The sequence below is a fragment of the Natrix helvetica genome (assembly GCF_964273705.1).
Source record: "Natrix helvetica genome assembly, chromosome: 1".
NCBI classification, from domain to species: Eukaryota; Metazoa; Chordata; class Lepidosauria; order Squamata; family Natricidae; genus Natrix; species Natrix helvetica.
The window spans coordinates 327,015,172-327,035,919 of NC_138548.1; the positions used below are offsets into that span (position 1 = coordinate 327,015,172).

At 41.1% G+C, this 20,748-nt stretch overlaps 1 protein-coding gene across 1 annotated transcript in view; it reads left to right on the forward strand.

Annotated features, from left to right (window-relative positions):
- The first annotated feature begins 1,239 nt into the window (after positions 1 to 1,239).
- RYBP (RING1 and YY1 binding protein) overlaps positions 1,240 to 20,748 on the forward strand; it is a 67,491-nt gene continuing 47,982 nt past the window's right edge. Inside the window, exons 1-2 of the mRNA XM_081944809.1 lie at positions 1,240 to 1,879; positions 3,028 to 3,153. Of these exons, the coding sequence (XP_081800935.1) occupies positions 1,848 to 1,879; positions 3,028 to 3,153 (158 nt within the window). The 5' untranslated portion in view covers positions 1,240 to 1,847. The remainder of the gene's footprint in view (positions 1,880 to 3,027; positions 3,154 to 20,748) is intronic.

The window sequence follows — 20,748 nt, forward strand, 5'->3', positions numbered from 1 at the left end:
GGTCTTGATGACAAAGTTTTCAGACTTTGTTCACAAGCAAACATGGGATAAATGTATCTGCCATAAATCAGAAGGGTTTGCATTTTAATAATATGTGTAAGTCAAAAAAGGTGGCAAGTTAACCCCCCCCCCTGGGCTTTTTTCAGCTAGGCTGACATGGCCCTCCTGTTATGACCTCTTAATAGATCACTGACAATTTAATCCTGAGACAGCAGAAATTTAAAATTTTGCTGCATTTTAACCACCTGAATTGGTTAAAAGCTTTCCACGATTGACAATTTGAAATTCGACATGCGTGATGCAATTCCATGGCAGGCGTGCACCCAGTGTATCGAGGACTGCTTGCAGAGTAACCTTGAATAATGCAGGGGGGCAGGTAATGACACAGGAAGAGCAAATGTTGACACATTTCTCAATTCCCAGAAAACGCAACTGAAAAGAAACCTCTACAGCAGTGGTTCCCAACTTTTTTTGGGCCATGCTCCACCTAAGCATCCTTAAAATGCCCCCCCCCCCCACATAATTCTTACTTTACTCAAAAAGTGAACTGTACTCACGGGGAGGAAGCCTAAAAGGCCATTAACTTGGTTTAAACAAGGTTCAAATTGCGCCCATTAAAAATCAAATTGCCCCCCTGTGGGGCGTGGGTCCCCACGTTGGGAACCACTGTTGTAGAGGCTGTGGTACTTGTGGCTAAACCAAGTGTATGTGAGTGTTGGCACGCACTCCCCCACCCTTACTTTTTTTTTGGGGGGTGTGTGTAGTTTCCAGAGGAAGCCGAGTAATCACACAGTCCGGAGGATGAAGGTGTGGTGGGCACGTCTTCTCTCCAATTTATGTTCCAGCGGAGCTAAAGAGAGAGGGAGGGGGGAGGGGGGCTTGCTTCCTCCTTCTCTAACGTTAACCCGTCGGCCGGACCGCCCCCCCCCCCGCCTTTGCTTGGCGTCAGGGAGGGCAGCCGACACGGCGCGAGCCAGGTTGACACGCTTTAAAGGGAAAAATCCGGGGTTAGACGACGCGGGCGTTGACAGGCGGGCGACAGTTTGAAAGCCCCTTCGCGCGAAGGGGCCAGCAACTTCAGAGACGCGGTGGGCTCCTCCGCGTCCTCTTGCGACCGACTCCTCACACTTGCTTCTCTCCCTCCCCGCTCTCCTTTTGAGGCGCAGGCACACTAACAGAGGGGAAGGCGAAGCGAACGCCTCTCCCTTCCCCTCTCAGTACTCCACCCCCACCACTCACACTCCCTCCCCGCCCCACTTTCGCCAGGGGGACGGATCCGACCCGCACACCGGCCACCCTGTCGGCTCCCAGCGGCAGGCGGCTGAACCGAGGCGGGGTCACATGCTGGCCTTGTGGATGGCCAGGCGCCGCCCAAACGACGACGACGACGACGACACGCTCTTCTCGGTTCTCGCACGAAATCGGGGCGACCTCCGTTCGTCGCCGAGGGAGCCGTTGGCCCGCTGCCGCCGCCGCCGCGACTGACGGGCTTTGAAGGGGGTGCGCGTGTGTGAGGTGGAAGGGGGGGGGGTGCTGCACGTTCCCCTTCCCTCGCGCCAGCGGTAGCCGAAGGCCGAGCTGCCCGGATTGGCCGGGGAGGGCCGCGAGCTCCGCCCGCTGTAGCCGTGCTTGCCTAGCTTGGAGAGAGAGAGAGGGAGGGGAAGAAGAGCGGGGCTGCGCTCCCTGCGCTGCCTAGTCTGGAGCGGGAGCCTGGCAGCGGCAGGAGCGGCGGCGGCGGCGGCTGCTGAAGAGCCGCCGGAGCCTGCTGGTCGGAGGAGTCAGCCCCGTTGCCTTCCGCTCCGGGTGCGCGAGGAGGCGAGGAGAGGGGGCCCCGTCTCCACCGATCCATGACCATGGGCGACAAGAAGAGCCCGACCAGGTGAGAAAGAGGGAAAGAAGTCGGGGCGCTTTGGAGTAGCGGGCTTTAAAAAAAAGAGAGAAAGAGAGAGAGGGCTTCTCCTAAGATGGAGGGAGTGTGGAAAGGGAATAGAAAGGAGTATGCGCGGGTGCCAGCTAGAGCACCCACCTCCGCCTTATGCTCTGGGGAGGCGCTGCGTGTGGGGACTAGGCCACAGAGTGGTAGTAGTGGTGGTGGTGGTAGTAGTGGTGGTGGTAGTAGAGGAGGGGGCTTTTAAGATGGAGGAAGTGGGTAAGGAAGAGAGCCTTATTTGTTTGCTTGATTGCCTCCTTCCCAGCCAGGTACGGGAAAACTCCTTTTTTTTTCAATGGTGTTGGGTGGAGAGGAGGGGAAGCTGGAAGCTCCTTGTGTGGCAAGAGTAAGGGGGTGGGGGGAGGCTGCATTCGGTGCCCAGGGTGGCTCTTAAGATGGAGGGAGTGTAAAAGCAAAGCAGAGAGCAAATGTTTGTGTCCCTCTTGTGTGTGTGTATATGTGTGTGTGTATGTGTGTCGGTGCCAGAGCTAATCTGGTGTTAGAGCAGCTATGGCGGCTCCTCACTCTCTTTTCACACACATACATCTCCTCACACTGACTTCTTCCAGACAAAGGGAGATTTAACAAGGTAAAAGAGAGAGACAGACAGACAGACAGAGGGGGCGCATGGAGGGACACGCCTACAATCCTTTAAAGTACAATTAAGCTCCCCCTCCCCACCAAAAAAGAGGGAGGGTTTCAAGCCCTCTCAGATGCCTTTCACCATCCTTTCCCCTTCCCTTCTAGATTCACTGGTACTCCGTGTTGAGTGAAAATCGATTGTCTTGGGATTGAAGATTGAGAGGAAATGTTATCCTTTCCTCTCTCACTCAGGAATATAGTAATGGGGGAAAGCAGAATATGTATCTGGTGAGAGTGAGCACAGTGTGGTTCAGGTTTATAAATGTTTTGCATCTCTTCCTGCTCCTCCTCCCTTTTACCTCTTTCCAAAAAATGTGATTACTTTTTTAGCCAGAGGAAAAGAAAAACAGGCCAGCAGAATGTAACGTGAAATAGCCTTGTTTTATTATCCTGTTTCTAACACATTTTATTTCTTTTTTCCTTCTTTACCCTTCTTCATATATGCACTTCTCAAGACCCAAAAGGCAAGCTAAACCTGTAGCTGATGAAGGTTTTTGGGATTGTAGTGTCTGCACCTTTAGAAACAGCGCTGAAGCCTTCAAATGCAGCATATGTGATGTCAGGAAAGGCACCTCTACAAGGTACATAGTCATATTGAAATATCTCCATTCTTTATTGTAATAAAGTTGACTTGTTGGTTTACCATAGTGGTAGCAGCATAAAAAAACTGGAAGAGAAAGGTGTTTAAATTTGGTATTTTGTGTTGTGACCTTTTAATAAAATTGAATATTTGTAAAGATATAATATTTGATATTGTTAATAATATGGCCTATTTATAAGTCAAAAGTTACTGAGTATTTCTTGGGACATTTAGATATAATTGGAAGCTTGGTTTTTTATGTATCATTTTGGTTTCAGGAACACTGCTGAATAAAATTAGAGATGATAAGAGAAAGGGGCAGTAACATCTTCAATTTATCAATATATTTGGATGTGGAATTGTATGGTACAGTAAGAAGAATATAAACATACAGATTTGTGTTGTGTATTTTAAGGATAGTGGATGTTCTATGTGAAATACAGCTTAGTAGAAAGCCTGTGTTTTTCAGAATAGTATAAAGTATAAATACTAGATTTAAAAGTATATGATATTTACAGCAGTGCTGTAGAAATGATAGATTTATGAGAACTTGGGGTATCCTTTCTCTTTTTCTGATTGTTATCTAGATTGCTGGAAATTCTTTCAAAAGGCTAAAGTTGTTACTGATATTTCTTTCAGATAATTAAGTTAGAAGTTACCTATTCTGTATCCTCACAGGTTTTTTTTATGATGAAAGTATTGGCATATGTTGCTGCACACTTTTTATGTTAATTATTTCTATAGAAATAGTTATTTGTGTGAAATTTAAACTTTTAGGGAGCAGATTATTTGGGGAATTAAGTGACTTGGAACAGTTCAGAATGTGTTCACAATATTTGGATATTTATTTAATCATACAAAATCCTTCTACAAGAGTGAAAACTTTATGTGACGTGAAGCCTTTTTTGGCATCTGAATAATTTCTGTAGATAATGCCTTTATCTTTGCAAGTCTTATACTTTTGTAAACATAACTGATTTAACCTTGTGAAAGTAAGTATTGTAAAAAAGCAATACTTGTCTGAATCCACCTGTAGCTCTTGTTTTCAAACCTGTTGATATTCATTTGTTCCTTTAGTAAAATATTTTTAAGATTAGCATTTTAGTTTGCATTTATTGGGGATAGACAACCAGCTTTTGGATAGATATAGTATGTGTTTGTGTTTATACTGTGCATAATTGAGACCTCTCTTCCAATCAAGAAAATCACCTTTGTATGCTGGTACCACATGTCACAAGTTGTGTGGATCTATCTTTTAGTTTTAGCTGCTACAAAGGAGGCTGGAAGGCTATTACTTCCAATTATTTTCTTATTCTTTACTCCCACCCTGCTTTGGAGTATTGTTTCAGTTGTGATATGATATTACTTGGTTCTGCTTCATGGTAGACTATTATCTACCATCACCTTTTTCTGTCTCTTTCACACATTCCTTGCAGGGTTGTGTAAGAGCCCATTGAGGAGATGGACAGGAGTTTTCATAAGTTCTGTCTGGTTGGGTTTGTCTCAGGAATAAGAAAGATCAACTAATTGCCCAGTAATAGAGGGTTGCTGAGTTGTTGTTTTTTTTGATACACAAAACAATTGACTAGGGAATGAATATGTATTTTTTTAAAAAATAAATCTACCGTATATAACTGCCCATTTCACAACAGAGGATTCTGGATGACATACAACAATAAAATAAAACTATATAAAAGCAATCATTATTAAAATATGATTCTTAAAAATCATTCTTGAAAATGCAAACAATCATATATAGGAAATATTATAAATGAAGAAAAGAGCCATCTAAAAATATCCCCAGTCCCCTGGGACCTCCAGCCTAATGACAAAGGCTGGTCTTGACAGATTTAGGGAACATTAATTGGGTGAAACTAACCTCACTTTGGGAGGGGGGGCAGAAGATTTCAGAGGCAGACCCTACAACAGAGAGGACCCACCTCATGGGACCACCAAATGTAACTCCCTAGCAGATGGTATACAAAGTATGCCCTCTCTGCCAAACCTAGCGGCACATGCAGATATAATTGTGGAGAGTCAGTTCCTCAGGTAACCTGGGTAAATATAACTCAGATAAATATAGTCCATAATAAGATTGTGTCTGTTAGGGGCAATATCTAACACCCTTTGGGTTAGTTAAATGAGTCATTTGTACAGGTTAGAGAATTCATATGAAGTACTTACCCCCTCATTCCATGACCTATTTTCAGTGTGCTTCGCATATAGGACTGCTGTCTAAACTTTCTCATAGTTTTTTTTCTTTTTTTGGAATATTATAAGTACTGTCTTGTATTTGATTTATTTTATTTTGGTAATTAATTGTGATTTCTCTGTATATTAAATATACAGTGTTTGATATCAATAATTGTAAGCCCTTTCTATAGGGCTGGCAGACTATATTATGGAGATTTCATTCTCATAAACAATTACATTTATAAAATAAAACAAACTTCAAGCCCTCTCATATTACAGCTGTCGAAATGTTTCCTTGTGAGATACAGAAGCTGATCACCACATCTGTATAACTAAATTCCAAGACCTCTATGTGTCTTTATTGGTATAATGCATTTAATAAGTTTTTTTTGAAATAAAGCAATTTTGAGGTAACAATTATTTACAATGATACTCATGACGTTTTATATAATTTTAGCTATCATAGAGTGAAACTGAATATGGCAAACATTTTAAATAACAGTATGTATCTGAACTTTAGATATGAGTTTTTGGTTGTGGCTTGGAATTATGAGTTACTGTATATGACGCAAGTTGTTTTCTAGGGGAATTTTTAATTTTTTTTAAATAGATACTTAGAAGTACAAAAATGCCACACTAGTTGACTATTACTCAGAATATTTACATCTAATGCAACAGTTGGTTTGCATGTTTTCATACAGAAAAGTTGCCTGTTAAGATAATTTAAAATCTAATTCAGCCACTTTGTATTAATATAAATCTTTAACAAATTGAGTGATATTACTGAGAGGAGATTTAGAACTGTGAAATTGGATTGATGCAGATAGACTTTTCTATCCCTTTCCTCCAAATTATACAGAGAAGTTAATGTGACTATGTATTTGATTAGTGACCTGCCTTTCTTACAGGTGCCTCAAATAGTATGGATAGAATTCCATTCTTGCACCTGTGCCTCCCCCACCCCCACCTGTTGATTATGCTGGAATTTTAAAAATCCCTGAAGATTTTTGGGTAGTGATATTGTCCATTAATTGAGCTATTTAGAGAAGATGCCTTGTATAGTGTTGTGTAATCCATGTGTAGCATTTAGAAGAAGAGGGGTACAGGGATATGTTGTGAATAAGGGGTGCACAAATGATGTGTAAATCTGAATTGAAGTTAGACTTACTGTTTGTATTAGGTAATGACAGCAGCTACAGGATGTATGAATTAGAGCAATCTACTTCTTACCCAGTGTAATATTTTCTTGTGTTTTTCATACTCCTTTAACAATAAGGGAGAATTAATGCAAGCCACATATTGTAGACCAGATCAGTTAAGTATTGGTTTACTATAGTTTACTATAGTTTTGTATGTTTGTTTATAGATTTTGAACTGAGTTATGAGAGATGTTGTGTATTGATACTCTAACTTTAGCTTTCTCTAATATATTTTTGATATGCTGATGGGTTGGCATTTATGACTAAAAGTGAAAGCATTGCTTGTTTTCTTTAACTTAGGAAATTCTGCAGTGTTCTAATAAGCATAAAATAAGGATTAAAATAAGGATTTGTTGTATTGATATGAGAAGGAAATATAATCATACAAGAAATATCTCTATACAAATTTCTGATCATCTTACGCATTTAAAATATCAGAATCATATTTAAATACTTCCATTCAAATATGTAAACATGTTATTCAAATATGTAAACATATTGATCTAAAATCAAAGATAAATTTTACATTTATAAATTATTTTTAAAATATACAGTACAACAGTATAGGGTTTCCTGCCTAAGCAGGGGGTTGGACTAGAAGACCTCCAAGGTCCCTTCCAACTCTACTATTGTATTGTATTGTATTGTATAACAGTGATATATTAAAATGATAGTGATTGTCTTTATGAGAATAATTGCGAATGGAATTTCTATCACTAAGTGGTGCAGTGATAAAGCATGTCACATGACTGCATCACTTAGTGATGGCAATCCCAGACTCCCTCTTGTTGTTATTAAGCAAATTCTTTCAGTTGTTAGTTGAGGATCCACCTCAATATAAGCCATTTTGAGATTTGTTCCCCCCTAGTCCCAAGTCTTGATAGGTAAGGGGCTGCCTCCCCTTCAACTCCCCTACCCACCTATCAGCTCCCCATTTCTGTCTGGCCATCCTGCACTCTGCCTTGTGCCACAGCAAAGCCACACACTCTCCTGGAAGCCTCAGCTACCCTAGCCCACCCCAGCCACATGGCACGAAGCCCTAGCTGCCCCAACACTCCAGTGTAAAGCAATATCTTGGGAAGCTCCAGCAGTACAATACAAAGCCACTGCATCCTGGGAAGCTCCCACAGCACGGTGCAAACCTGCAACACCCTGGGATGCCCCAATAGCATAGTGCAAATGCCCTGGGAAACCCTAGCCCGGTACTAACTGCAGTTGCCCTTGCCACCCTGAACACCAAGGTCTCTACTGCCCTGGGCTTCACTGCCCCAACTGACCTTCAATATCTTCTTACTCCTTTAACTTGACCAGGCCTGCTTTCCCTGACCCTTTGCAAGGGCCATCTTCTCAGGGTCTTGCAAAGAAACCACCACGCTCAATCTTAAGAAAGCCTCATATGAAGAGGTACTTCTTTCATGCACCTTCCTTCTTTCATGCTAGCAACATGGGTCCTTCTTTTATGTACCTGCTTTTTTTAGGGAAGGTGCATGAAAGAAAGACCCTTACCTATGCCAGTGCCAAACAAAGATTCTTCTAGCCAGGCCCTTCTTTCGCAATGGGGCAGCTGGGGCCTTCTTTTGTGCACCTGCTTTCCAAAACCTCAGAAAAAGGTACATGCAATTTAAATACGGCCACTTGCAATTTAGAAAAGGGCGAGGCACAGTCTTGGGTGAAGGCCTGGGAAGCCAGCAGCTGGTTCACAAAGAGGCAGGCTGGGCATGTCTTGTCAGCAGTGACAGGAAGAAAATGGTAAAGGACAACTGGGAGCAGCAAGGGCTGCAGAGCCCATGAATGCAGAACATGCAGGCTTCCAGGATCAGCAAGCACAGGGCTGCCAATGGGGCATATATGTGGGGAGAGATAGGTAGGTGGGAAGAGCTGAAGTACCCTTGTCCCAAATTTTCAGCACATGATCTTAGGGGCCCTACAATAGCTATAACTTCAGGGACCTACTGCAAATTCCTCTTTTCAGAGCCACCATAACTTCAAATAGTCATTGAATGAATGGGCGTAAGTGGAGGATTACCTGTTAACAAGAGGAAAAAGGAAAGCAGCCTTGTTTCATAACTATTCTAAGTAATATTGCAATAGAAGTTACTTTATTAACATTGTAGTGTATTAGGTTTCACAATCAAGACTATAAAAAAAATCAGAGCAAGTTAGAAATTGAAAGAGGTAATGAAAACACAAGAGTTGAAAAGCATTGGAGACATGGTGCTTATCACTTTAGACTTTCATCTTGTTTTTTGGAGCTTGAAAATATAAGATTGTAAAAATACTTGAAATTTCTGAAGTTTCTGAAGTTAGCCATGTTTATAAGTTAGGAACTACATTGGATTTTGAAACTTTCAGCAACAATGGTTAAAGCTTTTTTTTATTTATTAAAAAACTCTAATACTGAATGATCTAGGTCAGCGATGGCGAACCTTTTTTGGCTCGCGTGCCACAAGTGGGGGGAGCGCGAGGGGGTTATGTGCGGGCGTGCTGCACCCATAATGCAACGCGTGATCCCCCAGTGTGCATGCGCGTACAACGCGCGCCCCCCATTTTTACATGCTTTTTTCGCCCTCCCCAGGCTCCAAAGGCTTTATAGGAGCCTGGGGAGGGCGAAAAGAGCCTCCCCCCCGGAGGCCCTCCGGAGGCTTCAGGGACCGTCCGGAGGCTTCCCTGAAGCCTTCGGAAAGCTTAAAACCACCCTCCGAGCAAACCGGAAGTGACTTCCGGGTTGCTCGGAGGGTCGTTTTAAGCGCTCCGAAGGCGTCAGGGAAGCCTCCGGACGGTCCCTGAAGCCTTCGGAACGCTTAAAACGACCCTCTGAGCAACCCGGAAGTCACTTCTGGTTTGCTCGGAGGGTGGTTTTAAGCGTTCCGAAGGCTTCAGGGAAGCCTCCGGACGGTCCCTGAAGCCTCCGGGGGGGGGGGGGAGGCTCTGGAGCCTGGGGAAGGCGAAAAATAGCTTTTAAAAACGTGAACTCAGCTGGCCAGCGCGTGCATGCGCGCTGGCCAGCTGATATGGCTATCGCCTCGCGTGCCCTGACAAATGGCTCCGCGTGCCACTTGTGGCACACGTGCCATAGGTTCGCCATCACTGATCTAGGTTCATATGTTTGAATGCTAGGAACAAAGAATGTGGTATGTGCAAGGAACAGCTTTTAGTTTTGACTTTTAGATAAATAGTACTTCTGCTCTTAATATTGTTTGGCACATGAATGGATAAGAGTAACATTTTTATTATGAAAACTGGTCTTTTGTTTATCTCTTTCAACAGTTTGTATCTTTCGGTGTTCTTAACTAATTTCAACTACATCTAGAGAGATAAGAGTGCTTGGAGGATGAGGAGAGCTGACTAACAATAAATAAGTGACCAGTCAGCTGGGAAAAATAGGAGGGAAACAAAGTTTGTATACATTTCCCCTATGACTTCATATACTTTCTGGATTCCTCTTCCATCTGGTGAACTATATTGTACTGCTAGACATTTATCCTTGAAAATTAACATTGAATTAACAATACTTGTATTTATGTTAGCTGGCTTTAGTTATTGTTTATAAATAATATTGGCTGCATGCTGCTACAACTAGGAAATATTTTTCTGTGTGCTTATGTATTTGTTTATACAGACGCACACAAAACTGAATAGCTGTTTTGAATAAATTGATTTAAAGTAGTATTTTTATACTTGTATTATGCTTTGAAAATGGTAACCTTGAGCATAAGCAGTATAATATAGTGAGGGAATTAAGATCATTATTAGCACTGATTATAGTATACCTAGAGATATGTGTGTAAAGTGTATAGTATTGAATAGTATTTTGACAAGTCCCATATGCTGGTTTCAAAGTACAAGATAAAATTAATAATCCTGCTCATTTAGATGGTTTTATCATTATGTAGTGTAAGAAACAATGTGGACGCTTCTCCAGAACCTTAGAGGACAAATTCATTAATTGAGATCAGGCTAGAAACAAAAGGAGACACTGAATGGCTATTTGTTAGTCATATACTTCCTTCTTGTTCTCTGAATCTTGAAGGCAGAGTGCTTCCCAACAGATGCTTTAACTTCAGGAGTTAAGAAACTATCCACATGAAGCCATGCAGCCAATCTCCACTGATAACTCAGAAAGCAGCAGCTGATGGCATTGTTCAAAATTGAAACATCAACTCAGTATGTGTCACAGAATTGCTGTATAATTATCTAAAATTTATTATAGAGGAGAACAATTTATTTTAAGGCAAGTTTATTTTACAGGTGGAGGATAAATTAAGTAGTGGTGTTTGTGTATAGGTAAAAAATAAAAGCTTGGGAAAGATGGAAGATATAATTTAGTAGTATATAAATAGGAGTTTTTCCATATTGGCACAATTCAGTTTTTTGATTTGGGGTCTTCAATTTATTATACAAAAATCTGTATGTCCTTGACCCCAAAGAAACTTTCATGTTCTTTATTTAAATGGACTTATTACTTTTGGATTTATTTATAGATAACTAAGTATCTATATTTAGTGTAGCAATCATGAAAATAAAAGTTCAGTGGAATTAAGATTAGCATAATGGAGAAGCATGTGAATTAAAATAAAAAGCTTTTGCATTTTTAAAGAAATAAACTTTAGTCAAGACTTTGTCAGGCACAAAGGATTATACAAGTCAAGTTGCAGTTCAAAATATTTATTGCTTAATCCTATACACAAGAATCTAGTCAAGTAAAGTTCAGTACTAAATTGGCTCCAGGTAAGGGCCAGTAGAATTCAAGAGGTTGAACATGGTCCATTTGCGGTAATATAACAATTCTAAACTGATGGTGTGCTTAATTCCTCCCCCAGCTCTGCCTGCTCTTCTACAAATTAAGTCTATTTATGTTGCATTCTTTGTAGATTTAATTTTTAATCTTTTTAAAAAACAACTAAACTAAAGTGTAAGCATATTTTCTTCATGTTTCTTTCACCTGAGAGCATGTTTCCACACCCTAAATAAAACAGACATGTATCCCCCATCTCCTGGATGCTATCTTTATGTCTTAATCATAAAGTGCTTTTTATATAAGAAATATTTTTCCCAACTATTTATCAGAGTTTGTTATTGGAATATTTTGGAAGAGGAAGAAAACATACAATTTTTTTTTCAAATGTTTATAACATCTAAAAGTACTGCACCGCTGTCCCCTAAAGATTAATAGGTTAGCTGAATTAAAAACTACACCTCTTAATAGTATAAAGTGTTTTGAAAATGACCCGTTTAGATAACACTAAAAGTATTTCAAAATGTTCCCTGGAGTTATTCTCTTCTATGTTTATATTTATTATGAATTTATGCATAGGTACATATCTATTACACCATTCCTTTTTCGAATAAGCAGTATTATATAAGATGGAGAAGAGTGATAACTAATGAGAAAAGCAAATTAAAGGCAGAAAATAACAGAAAAGGGAATACAATTAAATTTAGTTTATACTTCCCAATATCTTTTCATTCTTGCTTCTACCACATCATACCGAGTTGGTGTCTTTTATTCTTGAAACTTCTCTCTTTCTCTCTCTCTCTCTCTTTCTCCGTCCCTCCCTCTCCCTCTCCCCCCTCTCTCTCCCCGCCCTCTCTCTGAGGATGTAATTAATTTCATCCAACTATACCTTTTTCAATCTTCCCCTCTTTTTCTCAATCCACTCCCCCCCCCCCCCAGTTTTTGGTATATAAATGTTTATCTATACATTACTGTATCTTTGGAGAATGTAAATAGAATTTCAAGTGATTTCTTTATAGGAAGAAGAAACCAGCCGAGTGACCTGAAAGCAGTTGTCTTAAACTGGGTCATTTGATTGGCAAACTATTTGTTTTTATTTAGGCTTAGTTGTTGTAGATCTTTTTTTTCCAGTTTACAAATGAGGAACCTCAACAATCTACTTCATGAGCTTATATAGTGGCTCTATATGTCATTGGATCTCTTGAAAAATACAAGTCATTTGGAAAAGTGTCTATTTCTTCCATAACAAGGAACTTTTGATCTATGGTTGAATGTCATAGGTTAGGTATGCAGGTTCTACTCACCTACACTAGACAACAGTTTTGCAATATACAATAAATAAAAACCATTTCATTTTAAAAATAAGGTATATTTTAGAAAACAATTGGTCTGAATTTTTCTGAATAATAACCAAAATATCAATTTAATGTTTACCAGAATAACAGAGAAAAAATTGATGGGGCTGTAAGATTGTAATATAGAAACTTTATTATATGATTGTGTGCTTGCTATATCATCTCAAACCCATTTAGCAAATACATTCATATATAATCTGTGATATTTCAAAGCAGGTTTCTTAGAATAAAATCAAAAATTCTGATATGAATCAACAAAGTCTCCCTCCTAGAAAGTTGTTCAGAAAACATTCTTTTGAATATTACAAAACAGTTCATTAGTGCAAATATTTTTTCTTATATAAAGCACCTTGAGTTGTCTGGAGTTCAACATTTTAAACCAGGGGTGGGTTCTGACTGGATTTACTGCTGGTTTACTCACACACTTTACGTACACGCGCACTATGAATGCATGCTGGATGTGCATGCATGGTGCAATTAAAATTGTTCTGCGCATGCGCAGAACTAAAAAACAAGATGACAGTGGTGACGAGGGAACCAGTTTGGGGGCGTGGCAGGCCTGGGTCTCTGCCAGTTCCAGCGACCCAGGCCGCCATAACACTACCGATTCAGCCAAACCAGGCCGAACTGGTAGGAATCTACTACTGTTCTAAACCAATAAGGCCCTCACCTGCCTATCCAGCAATAACCATGAGTCCAGGAAGATATTTGCTGCCTCAGGAAAAATGCTAGCTACTCCTTCAAGAACCAACGAGACCTCAGTGTACAAATAACAATTTGATCTTGCTTGGGTTCAGTTTCAGCCTGTTTCTTTGCAACCATACCCCAAAAGTCTTCACACCTGGTACAAGGTTTTGACTGTATTTCTTGTGCCCTGGGGTCATAATGCAGCATTTTCACGATGCTGTACCCTGAACCTACAGATGTTTTAATATAGAGGGAAGAGAATTGGAATTATGGAGAAACATATTGGAGGCCATTGTACTACCTGTCCTGTCCTGTAATTATTTCCACCAACTGAAAGAGGAGTGAAACCTCTGAAGCACAGTGCCCCAATCCCCAACTTCTATAAGTGGCATAGAAGAATTCCATGTTTGGTAATAACAAAGACAACAAAGGGTTCTGAAAGAATAAAAGGGCATATTTCTCCCCTCCTCATCTTAACAAACACAGTATTATCATGATGCTGCATCTTGTGTTTTATGCACAAACCTGAACGCTGATTAAAAAGTATCCAGATAACCATCTTCTCTAGGATACTTTTTAATTGTCTTCCGTCCTCAGTACAGGTATCCTTGACTTACAATCACTCATTTAACAACGGTTTGAATGAAAATGTGCTTATCTGACCATTACAGTATGTTACACACACATCCCTAACAGTCATGTTATTGTGATCGAGGTGCTTGTTCATACTTTTGACCAATTGCCAAGTGTCCTTCAAGGTTCCAGGGTGCTTCCACTTGCTGAGGGGACTCCTCCTTAGTTCTGTTCCTGTTTGCATGGAACTGAACTCCTTCATGCCTAATTGCACAGAACTGGAATCCTTTGGCAGGGAGCTCTTTCAGCCAGCCTTCAGAGGCCAGAGTGATTCCCTCTTGGATTTTGTCAGGAAGAATTTTCAGCTCCTGAGAGTAGAGGCAGTATAGTAAGGCAAAGGATATGGAATGCCTTTGCAGGCAGCATGTGAGTATCACTTTGTTCAGTGGTTAAAAATCTGCAGGGAGGATTTTCAGCTCCTGAGGAGAAAGGTGATATCGTGCAGCTTGTGCCAGGCCTCCCAGGGTTTTCCATACCCCACTAAGGCACTCCATGCTATTTACCTGGGATTTTATCTGCTTAACAACCTGTAAGATCACTTACCAACCACAACTGCGAGTTCCAAAATTGCCATCATATGATGTCTTGCCAGTGACTGTTCCACTCACGACCAGAATTTGGGTCCCAACCTTGATTGTAAGTCAAGGAATATTTGTGTTTCTTAAAAAGGGAAGGTAGTTGACAGGATAATATTTGTCTAACACAGCAGGGTCCAGGAATGTCTTTTAAGGAGTAGACATAATACAACCTCTTTCAGAGTAGCACCCCCACTCACAATAACACATTGATTATTTCCTCAGTCCCGCTGACTGTACCACCCACAGTTTTCCACAAGTGAGAGGAACATAGATATTGTTCACGAGTGCTGGAAGACAGAGCAGCAAGCTCCCTATTGCTTCATGAGTCTGCTGGTCAGAAGGAATTGCATATGACATAACAAAACATAGCCCCATTTTCCTGTGGAGAGTCCAAGCAATGGGTTAATTCAGCCTGGTTGCCCTGGGACTGAGGAAATTTTTTCCTGACCACACCTCCTGGTGTGGCCACTCCCAGAATTTTTCCTCAGTCTGCCCAGTTTGGATTGTTTCTCTGTGAGCTCCAGCTGATTTTCTCCCTTTGGCTTGGACTCTCCTAATATTTCCTTCTTTTTTCCTATAATCTACTCCCTTCCTATTTCTCCTTGGTTTTCTTTACCTAGCTGTTTATTTCTCCAGCTGCTTTGTACCTATAGAAGGCCAGAAGGTAAGCTTGATGGTGGTGGTGGTGCTCCATAGCCGCGCCGTTTGGCCGGCTTTGGAGGCCTGCCGCTTGCTTTTTAAAGAGCGCGGCAACAGTGGCGAGGCTTCGGCTTCCAGCGTTTTCCCAGTCGGCCCGTTTGTTGTTTTGTGTCGAGTTTTTTTCGTTTCCCCAGCCAGTTCTCAACCTCAGCCGCCGCGGAGGAGCATGCGACCGCCGATTGCACATGCGGTCACCGCTTTTGTCACCTCCTACCCCACGCTGTTGCGGCAGCCATTTTTAGATGCGTATTTTTGCACCTTTTGGCAACAGCCATACCGCTCAGCCAAGCTTCGCCAGGAGGCCGCTGGGTGGTCAGGGGCCTTGTCCGGGACCACCCGGCTGGTCCTTGGCCACCTACATCACGTTCTAGGTGGTGCCAGTGCCTGGGTCACTTGTGGCCATTGCACCGGCACAGGGAGGACGTTCCTTGCCATGCAGGCCCCCCCTTTTTTCGATTCATGGCCTGGTCCTCCCTGCTCTCCTGCGGGCCTTGCAGCCTCGGCTGCAGGCCGCTTTTCCATCTCCTGAGAATATGACTGGTGACTACTGTTCATTCCCTTGTTATGTCAGTGTCAATTTGTCATTGCCTTTTGTTTTCAGCTTCCTTCCTAATGAACCGTTTTCTTCTGTGTTTTTTTCCTACCAGCATAGCCAGTCAGAGCCTCCGGCCTCCCAACCATCTGCCAGTGCCTTTTGCATTCAATCTTGTGCGGTCATTGGCCATGGAGCTGCCCGGCCCATCAGGTTCCTTAGATGCTAGGCCAGGTCCTTCCCAGACCCCTAGCAAGGGATCTCCCTCAACTAGGGATGGTGGGGCTGGCAGGGGCAGTGCGGGTGCCACAGGCAAACATCCTCCCAGGCCCCATCCGGGGCCGAGGTCAAGGACGCTGAGCAGCGCCAACATCATCCTACCCATGAAGAGTCGGATACTGATGAATCTCAGTGACTTTTTCATCAAAGGTCTGTTGAAAATGGTTGGAGCTGCCAGGGAGAAAATCTACCAATAACCCTGTCCCACATAAGCAGGTTATAACTCTAAGCAAGCTAATCAACAGCTTTCTGGTGCAATAAGGGAGAAAATGTAAGAGCACTTCACTTTTTTACTGGCACGAGGTAGGCTGAAATGTATGTTTATATACGTGCTAGTACCTGCTTGCTTCAAGTTTTCCTCTAGTAGTGATCCAGGCATCACTTTTGCCACCTCACAAAGTTCTCAGAGAATTAAGGGTTAAACTGGGATCGATGAACAGTGAAAGCCAGGATGTAGGACGACAAGGTGATTTGTAAAAAAAAAAGAAAGTTATTGTATATTCCAAGGGGCTAGACTTAAAATTTTTAGGATGCATACATTATCAGGACTGAGCTGTGCTTCTCTCTGAGTAATAGATTCCCAACTTGTTGGTGCTAGTTTGTTTTGTGCTCTGGCTGGTGTCAGCTTTGATGGTGTCCAGCCACTGTGTTCTTTAGTGGCCTGGTTTCCTTTTATCACTAACTCTTCCAAGCTTAATTGCTTTCTCCAGTGAATTCCCCTATAAGATATGGCCAAAGTAAGTGAGACTCAGTTTCATGATTTTGCCATTTAGTGACATGTCTGGTGTTATGTGCTCCAGTACTTGCTTTTTAGTCACTTTCACATCCAAGGAATACACAGGAGCCTTCTGTAGCACTACAGCTCAAATAAATTGATTTTTTTCCTGTCTTGCTTTTTAAAGATCCAACATTCACAATCATAGGTAGCTATGGGGAACTCTAAGACTGGACTAACCTACATTAGGTTGCCAGGCTGATGTCCTTGCTTTTCCATATTTGGTTCATGTTTATCATTGCTGTGCGACTCGGTACAATGTGACATTTTATTTCTGAGCTGCATTCACTGCTTTGAGGGATCTGCAATCCTAGGAAAGTCATTCTCTCTTCTTCTATTTTTTCCCCTCACATAAACTTATGAGATAGTTTTGAGTTGAAAGAGAGAGAAAACCATTGTATTAAGTCACGTAGTATTGAAGGTAGACTAGAACTTTTCTGCTATTAATTGGTTCTGCTATTAATCAATGCTTTACTACAGGGGTCCCCAACTCCCAGTCCATGCAAACTGGGCTCTATCCGCGGGATGCAGGCAGCATGTGAGACCTCTCCGGTCCATGGAAAAACCTCTCCATGAAACTGATCTCTGATGGCCAAAAGGTTGGGGGCCACTACTTTACTATAGTATACAAGAACTTTGTCTATTTTATTTGTAATCTTAGCATTTTGTGGGCAAGAAAACCAATTCTGTTCTTTCTGTTAAGGGCTAAACCTAGAACAGTTTGCCATTGAAGTTGAAGCCGTATGTCTCAAATAATAGTTTAAGGAAAGTTAGACAGTTATTCTTACTCAAGCTATTTATAATTTTTTAAAAAGTGTTTGAAATCTCTTAATTGGGCTTTAATAGCTTGTTACTTGTATCAATATTTGTAAGTCATTCAGAATGATAAAGGTAGGTGTCATGTATAATTTTAAATGAATAAATGACACAGCAAGAAAGCTTCAGGCTAGACGTGATCATGTTCCATATCTTAAAAGTCACTTTCCTGAATAGGTAAATACAAGATTTGGTCTGCCCAAAGCAATTTTTAACATAATTGTGTTCTGAGGCTATCAAGCTTAATGATTTTATTAAAATAATCTATTGCTTATTTTGAAGGGCATCTATATATGTCACAGTGCTTAATTTAACATGTAGCATTATGTAAACTGATTAATGTCTCTTGAATGTTGTGTAAATAGGGAGCCCAATACTGATGGAAGTATTGTCCCCAGGCCTTATTTGGAAATATGTTTGAATGTAGTGAGAATTTAATTTTCATGGCTTTGTCTTTAGAATAGGGATTTGATTCTTGTTAGATAGAAATGTCCAAAGTAGCTTGTAGTCTCGTATGAATATAAAGATCTAAGTGGCTACTTCAGCATTACAAATGCCATGTTTCAATCATTTATTTTGTGATTTCTTACTGTTGTTGCTGCTGTTTGTATGATTATACCCAGTTCAAATGTGTTTTTTGATTGTCTTCTTTCTGAATTATCCTTCTTCCTTGTTTGATCTCATTCCAATATCTGGAATGAACATTTAGATTGATTCTTTGGCAATGGGTATCTCATACTTTTCAAAGTTTAATTGGATACAAGAAGGCATATTGTACAGTTAGAATGAAATTGTCTTTTTGTTTTTTAAAAAAAGAATCCTATCAGTTCCCTTGAGTAAGGTATAACTGAAGTAAATATATGTAGGGTTTGCAGATTAATTAGCAATTGGAACATATACAGAATGTGTTGCTTTTTAGAAATGCCAAGAGAGCAACTACCTTTTTGTCAATTATTCCCAAAATGGCAAGGACTTAATTATATAAGTTTTATTGTTAAATGTAAACATATTGCTGTATAAATTAAGTTGTGTTCTAGTATTTCTAAAAAAAAAAAGGTACATTCCCAAGGGGAAAGATTTTGTTCTTAACTGAATGTGTGTGCTTTCTGCACATAGCTACCAAAGGCATGTATATTCTCTGTGATTATTTTGGTTGCTTAACTTGACTAGAGTGCAATGTAACACTTTTGAGAAACTGATCTCCATGTGAGTACTTTCTCTTCCAGAGGTTCCAGAGGTTTCAATAGAATAGGCAATACTTTGACATGCAGAAACCTGTGTTGGGAGTCCATCAACACATTCATTTGCCTTGATGGAATACTTAGAGCACATCACTAGCAGAAAAGGGAAACACTTTCCTCTGGAAATGCTAATCTGGTATATTAGCTTTCTTGTTCTTGTATTATTACTGAGCCATTTTAACTCACATTGGGAGAAACAGAGAAAAATATGTAAATATTTTTGTAGCACATATTATTTTGACAATACTGCTTTGTTGTACATTAACAACCCTAAAATAAATTGCTACTTCATCCTTGTAAAGCAGAATAAAATGAAAAAGACTTAATTCTAATAAGCCATGCTGAATCACCATGTCCACAATTCTCAATTAGATGCCAATGAGACATGATGATATTAATATTTACCACCAATTGATATAAAAAGATAAGCGCTTCAGTTATTTAAGGTAATATATAATTGTGATTATAGTAGTAGCCATTACTAGTCTTATCGTTAATGAATTTGTCTCACTCCTTTTTAAAGGTGCTTATAGCAATAGCACTTCATAGTGCTTTTACAGCCTTCTCTATTCTTCTAAGCAGTTTACAGAGTCAGCATATTGCCCCCAACAATCTGGATTCTCATTTTACCCAAGGATGAGTCAGTCTTGAGCCGGTGAGATTTGAACTGCTGAACTGCAGTTAACAGTCAGCTGAAGTAGCCTGCAGTACTGCACTCTAACCACTGCACCACCTCGGCTCTTATGTAGCAAACCTCACTACATCTTGTGATAGTTAATTCAACAATTGAAGTTTGAAGACCCGGACAACTCTTTGTTTATAAAATATGTCAAAATTTGTAATAATAATTAAAAAAAACAATTGACGTTTGTGTAATGTGAATAATTGTTTTCTTCCATACTCTCTTGAATATGCTACTATTTAGTTTTCCTGTAAATATGGTAGGAGGGGCTACAGCTGGGTTTAGTCACAGCCTGATTGGTCCAGAGACTGAGGGAATTTTCTTTAACCTTCCTTCCCTATTGGCTCCCAGTTTCCTTTCAGTCTCTTGGTCCAAGTACTACTTTTGCTCCTTGAGGTATTGAGTTTGTTCAATTATTGGAATTATCTATTGGATTCGGTTAATTGGATATTCTAAATTCTTTAAAATTCGGACTGTGGCATTGAGGTATTGAATTTGTTCAATTATTGGAATTATCTATTGGATTCAGTTAATTGGATATTCTAAATTCTTTAAAATTCAGACTGCTGGCCATAGAGTCTGCCTTGTCAGATCTCATAAAGGGGTAGGAGGGACCTGGCCTCCTACCTCTGGGCCTGGGGGTGCTCTGCCCAATCCCTGAGGGCACAGGGGTGACAGGCTCCCGTTCACAGCCGAAAGAGAGAGAGAGAGAATTGGAGGCTTCAGGTAGGCATTCGTTTTTCTTCAATGCCTACCTACAGAACGCCACAGCTTTAACAGCCTTGCTGCGGCTTCAAAAGCCTTGCCACAACTACTACGGCTTCACAGCTCCCCGCGGCTCCTAACAAGCTTGCCGCAACTTCAAAGTCTTGCTGTGGCCTCAAGAGTCTCGCCGCGGCCTCGAAATCCTCGCCATGGCTTCAAAGCTCTGCCGCGGCTTCAGAACTTTGCCGCAGTGACGGGAGTCACATAATTAATTGAGGCAGCAGCCGCAGCTCAGAGATAACACGCTGCGGCTTGAGAGGGCAGCTGTGGATTTAAAAAGACATAAAAACAGAGAGCAGGGAACTTGGCTCCCCGGGAGGCAATTGCCTCAGAGCCAACTTTCCAGGCAACATCTTCTTGCCACGAGGCGTGGTGGCCATTTTGGGGCAACCTCGTGGAAGTGGCCATTTTCTGCAGCAGAGGCCTG